This window comes from Bombina bombina, chromosome 6 (assembly GCF_027579735.1).
Source record: "Bombina bombina isolate aBomBom1 chromosome 6, aBomBom1.pri, whole genome shotgun sequence".
Lineage (NCBI taxonomy): Eukaryota > Metazoa > Chordata > Amphibia > Anura > Bombinatoridae > Bombina > Bombina bombina.
The window spans coordinates 1,052,995,464-1,053,001,651 of NC_069504.1; the positions used below are offsets into that span (position 1 = coordinate 1,052,995,464).

At 36.2% G+C, this 6,188-nt stretch overlaps 1 protein-coding gene across 3 annotated transcripts in view; it reads left to right on the plus strand.

The window, feature by feature from the left end:
* The window catches only part of ADIPOR2 (adiponectin receptor 2), a 167,774-nt gene that overhangs the window by 19,037 nt on the left and 142,549 nt on the right, over positions 1-6,188 (plus strand). Inside the window, exons 1-2 of one of the 3 annotated variants that reach the window (XM_053718852.1) lie at positions 178-286; positions 642-865. In XM_053718852.1, coding sequence (XP_053574827.1) covers positions 692-865 — 174 coding nt within the window. In that variant the 5' untranslated portion in view covers positions 178-286; positions 642-691. Of the gene's footprint in view, positions 1-177; positions 287-477; positions 866-6,188 lie in introns of those variants that run through there. The other 2 variants (XM_053718851.1, XM_053718850.1) reach the window with 2 other exon arrangements.

The following is a 6,188-nucleotide window of genomic DNA, read 5'->3' on the forward strand; positions in this document are numbered from 1 at the left end:
TCAATCATAACATTTTTGTCTAGACTGTCCCTTTAAACTAATAGTCATATGCAAACGATAGTGCAATAATAAAATGCTCTACCACATTAGAGCAGTTTCTTTTTGCATTGTAATCTATCCCTTTAAGCTGGGTTTGTTTTTATATAAATCAATGGGCGGCAGCTGCTGCTACTTGCTAAACCTGAATTTACACTCTTTAATGAGGCTTCACAGGGAACCACCAGACATTAGGGAGCACAGGGTTCTTGAATCTGCTGCTTATTTTAAGGCAATCTGGGGCCTTCAGGTGGGATTGTAGGAACAACTGTTTATTAGGCAAATGTTTTCCATAGGTATCAAATTCCATGGAAGTTTTTTTGTTGTTGCACTGTTGTAACCTAATTTTTTTCTTTCTTTCTTCATAGTAGGTGTGTACAAGTCAGCAGAGGGTTGTCCTTTATTTCTTATCATATAGTTGTACAATGATTGTTTTTTTTTTATGGCAGTCTCCAGGTTTATTAGGCACCTGCAGTAGCTCCCGCATGCTATACCCACAACCCAGCAAAGGATTCTTGTTTCATTGTTTAGAGACTCAGTGGTGCTAATTTGCCATTAACTCTGTGCAGCTCATATCAAGCATAAAGTCATTATGTCCTTTGCAGACCTGCCGTGTGACGCTGGCTGTTCCAACAGAGAAGAGTCCCAACATCCCATGAACACACAAGAAGTAGAACAGGAGGGGTCCAGTAGCAGCCCAGAGTTCGTCCTGAGACTGCGCAAAGTACATATGCCAGTCACCTGTGAGGACTCCAATTCCCAGCATGACGAGTACAAAGATTTGTGTCCCCTCCTGGCGGACCCCCCTCCGTGTCCTGCCACGGATAATGTAAGTAAATACTATGGATTTGAGTTTAAAGGAATAGTAAAACATTTACAATATAATTTCATTATTTATTTTGACACTTTTTCCCTCCTGTAATTTGTCTGAAAATTGTGCATTTTTGAATTCTGTAAACTAAGAGCACACATGGCAGGTTTATAGCTCTCCCCAATCTACAGTTTATTTTTTCTGTTGAAACCAAATCATGGTGGTTTAGTCAACACAATGATAGTGGCTAGCTCTATCCTTTTTCAAGTCCAGATTGGCTTTGCCAAGTAAGGAAAGTGGTGGCTGTTTTTTTTTAATATTCTAAAACGGTTGCAGCAAACAAGATGTTCAATCTCTGCTGCAGAAAAATGTTGTATGTGTTTACTGTCTATTTAAAGACCACCCCGCTTGTAATGTATTGGTAGAAGGATACAAGGTTACCCGTCTTGTAATTATTAGCTTGTACTAAACCTTTTTGGGGGAAGCCAGATCTATTGTTTGTTGTTTTTCTACAGAAAACCCATTTTCCTCTGTTTCATGTAACTGAATATTTGACCTATATTGCTTGTTTCTTTCCTCGTGATTAGACGCAGCATGAACCCTTATCAGTCACCTACACAGAAGTGTTGTAGAACAAACTGTACTTTCCAGCAATTCATTCTTCACTAACATTTCTAAATGCAGTTTTTTTTTTTTAACCATACAAAAGTTTGTGTAAACAGTGAAGTCATTGAAGCTGCATTATCGCTGTTCATATGACAGAACTACTTGATGTACTTTTTAAAAGATTAAAAGCTTTAAAGCGATTAACAAGCAACCCTTGTTATTAAAGGGATATTTTTTATATGCAGAGCATATTACTGCATTGCAAAAAAACTTTATACAAAATAAATGCATTTTAAATAATTTAACTTGTTCTATGTTTAGTTTTGCTAAAAAAGATTTAATGGTTGATTAACTTCTAAGCTTAAAGGGAAAGAAAAACCCACTTTTTTTCTTTTTCATGATTTGGATAGAACATACAATTTTAAGCCCTTAAGGGCCATTGTATGTTCTCAGGGTTTTCAAGCGCTGGAAGCGATCGTGATCACTTCCAGTCGCTTTCATGTTATTGCAGTGATGCCTCGATATTGAGGCATCCTGCAATAATATTTTTTTAGGCACCCGATGCAGAGAGAGCCACTCTATGGCCCTCCCTGCATCGCCCAGCGATGGTGCAGATCGTTGGTGGTTGGGAGCCATAGCAGGGAGGCGAGTGGGTAGTTAGAGAGCTGTTTGGGGGGGATCAGGGAGGTTGGGGGCTAAGGGTGGATAAAACACTGTTGAATATATAAAATAAAAGTGTGTGTGTATATATATATATATATATATATATTGCAGCAATGATGGAGACCGCACTCATAGGACTTTAATAACGTAACGTTATTAAATATCACTAAGGTGAATTTTTATAAGTCCTATGAGTGCGGTCTCCTTCATTGCTGCAAGTGTGTTTATCTGTATGCACCGCACCTAGGCAGATGAATTAAAACAAACGTGAGTGCTTGGTGACAAATATTTGGATATATACTTTCTGTCAGTACTTAAGATGGCCGTGACAATTGTGATGTGGGGGGAGGGAAGAGAGCTGTTTGAGGGGGTCAGGGGGTGTCAGGTGGGAGGCTGATCTCTACACTAAAGCTAAAATTAACCCTGCAAGCTACCTAATTAACCCCTTAACTGCTGGGCATAATACAAGTGTGGTGCACAGTGGCATTTAGCGGCCTTCTAACAATTTGTGCCATAATTGCACAAGTTGTTTGTAAATAATTTCAGTGAGAAATAATTAACGTGGTTTTGTTTTTATGAGATTGCATTTGGCAGTGAAATGGTGGCATGAAATATACCAAAATGGGCCTAGACCAATACATTGGGTTGTCTACTAAAAAAAATAATATATATACATGTGAAAGGTTATTCAGGGATCCCTGACAGATATAGGTGTTACAATGTAACTATCACTAATTTTTGAAGAAAAAACAAATGTTTTGGAAATAGCAAAGTGCTACTTGTACTTATTGCCCTATAGCGTTCAAAGAACATGTAAACATTGGGTATTTCTAAACTGAGGACAAATTTAGAATGGGTGTTTTTTGGTGGTTGTAGATGTGTAACAGATTTTGGGGTCAAAGTTAGAAAAAGTTTATAAACATTTTTTTAGCGTATATGATATGATGAAAATAGTGATATCTTTAGAATGTCAATTTAATGGCGAGAAAAACTGTATATAATGTGTGAGACCCATGCTAATTAACCTCTTAGATTGCAAACAACTTCCAACACCTCGGTTACATCAATGTCATTAAAGGGACAGTATACACTCTTTTTCATATAACTGCATGTAATAGACACTACTATAAAGAATAAGATGCACAGATACTGATAAAAAAAATCCAGTATAAAACGATTTAAAAACTTATTTAGAAGCTTTCAGTTTAGCTCTGTTGAAAAGGCAGTTGGAAAGCCCACTGCAAGTGGGAAATAAGACACTCCCCCCCCCCCCTCCCCCTTCTTTTGCATTTGAAAAGACCCTTTACACAAACAGGAGCAAGCTGGAGAAGGTAGCCGACGGTATTCAAAAAAAACTTTGGGGCTTGGTTAGGGGTCTAAAAATCAGAGCAATGTTATTTAAAAATAAGCAAAATTATACATTTTTAAAAAAAACAAAAACTTTATGGGCTTTATAAATAGATCATCTACAAAACATTTATGCAAAGAAAAAATGAGTGTATAATGGCCCTTTAAAGGGACACTCAGGTCAAATTACATTTTCATGATTCAGATACAGCATGTAATTTGAAACAACTTTCCAATTTGCTTCCATTGAAAAAAATGTGCACAGTCTTTTATATTTACAGTTTGAGTCACCAGCTCCTACTGAGCATGTGCAAGAATTCAGACTATACATATATGCATTTGTGATTGGCTGATTGCTGTCACATGGTACAGGGGGAGTGGAAATAGACATAACTTTGAAATTTGTTAGAAAAAAAATCTACTACTCATTTGAAATTCAGAGTAAAAGCGTTTGTATTGTCTTATCTTGCATTTGTTGAGAATGCAAATCTACTGTGATTACTGGTCCTTTAAAGGATTAAAATTACGTCTCTCAACTGAATGTGGGATTATATTTTCTGTATACTTTAAAATTGCATGCACTTTCTGAATCATGAAAGACATTTTGGCTTGAGTGTCCCTTTAAAACAACTTTCCATTTCATTATCCCTTTGGCTTGAGTATCCCTTTAAAACAACGTTCCATTCCATTTACACTTTTTGGGTCATCAGTTCCTACTGAGCATGTGCAACAATTCACAAAATATATGTATATGCATTTTGTGATTGGCTGATGGCTGTCACATGATATAGGAGTGGTGGAAATATTTGTCTGAAAAAACTCTACTACTCATTTGAAGTTCAAAGTATGTGCTATTGCATTGTCTTTTTATTGTGTGTTTGTTGATTGTGCAAATCTGTATTTACTGGTCCGTTAATACTTGTGCTTAAAGGGATACTAAACCCATTTTTTTTTTCTTGCATGATTCAGATATAGAGCAGGCCATTTTAAGCAACTTTCTAGTTTACTCCTATTATCAATTTGTCTTTGTTCTCTTGGTATCTTTACATTTAGCCACCAATCGACAAGCACTACCCAGGTGCTGAACCAAAAATGGTCCGGCTCATAAGCTTAGATTCCTGCTTTTCAAATAAAGATACCAAGAGAATGAACAAAAAGGATAATAAGAGTAAAAATTAGAAAGTTGCTTAAAATTGCATGCTCTATCTGAATTGTGAAAGAAAAAAATTGGGTTTAGTATCTAGCTTGAAGTACAACCCCTTTGGCAGAAAAAGTGAAACTTAGAGAAGGAACTGGAACATCTGTAACTTGTTTTTCTAAGCAGCTAAATTCTTATAATTTCTCTATTGCACAATTCTGTTTATCGTGCACCATCACATGACACAAGAGGAAATCTACTAGTATTTAATCCTAAATTGCTTTGTTCAAATTGTTTGTTAAAGGGACATGATTCCCAAATGTTGAAGCACTTGAAAGTGATGTAGCATAGATGTAAAAAGCTGACTAGAAGATATCACCTGTAAGAAAGGAAGATATTTTACCTCAAAGTTTCGTAAATATTCACACCCCACCGTAAAGAACCAATTTGGATGCTAGTCCCAGAACATGCAAGGGAGTGTGCAGGCACAGTCATGTTATTTCCCTATTCAGTTTAAGGATGTTTACTACGAAATCTCACAGGATTTCAGTAATTACCCCCCCCCCCCCAAATCCCACTTGCAACTGGACAATAGCTGAAGAATAACTTATTCCTTTTTTTTTTTTTTTTTCTCTCCATGACATACTCTCTACCTCTTAAATCAAAAAGTCACCCATTCCAGTATATTGCACTGCATCCTCTGGTAGTCAAGGAATTTAAAATGATTTCTTATTTCTATAACTAAGCTTAGTTGTCTTGAACGTGTGGAGTTTTTATTTGATACAGGTTTCCCGTTCTTCAAACTCGTGCCAACACCTCATCTGTTTATGACAGAATAGCTCACCTAGAAACCAGTACCTCTCTGCATTGTAACCCATTCAAGTGAAATCCAATCCAGAACTTAATTGTGTGACATTTTAATATGAAAATGTGTATATGTTGATTAACAGAAGCCCTGGGCTGAAATGTTTCATCAAATGAGTGTAATAAGAACCCGTACGGGCATTTGTGTGTATAAACCCAGAATAAATATTTAGCGAAGATTGAGAGGTATGTTGCAGCATTAATAAATGAAAACCATGCAGTGTTCTAAGGGACATTCTAATGCAATTTTAGTTTTATTGGCGCTACATAACTGTTTAACACCTGCTAATGGATTAAACACATAAGTAAAGTCCTGCTGAGTAGCTGCAAGACTTTGATGTCCTGACCAAGACTTTCTCAAACTGTCTAACCCCTTTAAGGAAAAAATAGTGAGCTGTGTTTTTCCATATTTTTTTTCTAATGGGATTAAATTCTGTTTTATTAAAATAAATGTCTTAACATGCATTTGAAAGGGTTTTTTTAATTTATAATATCTATTTATTTGACATCAGGGGCTCATTGCACATTCAATAAATTCTAATTTAACATGCAACTTTTAAAAACTTTTTTCAATTTAACTTCTGTTTTTTAATTTGCTTTTTTCTCTTGTATCCTTTGCTGAAAAATATACCTAGGTATGCCCAGGAGCAGTATTGCACGTTTGGGTGATCCGTTATGCCACCCCTATCTGTTTTGCCATCCTAATAAACATGGGCCATAGTG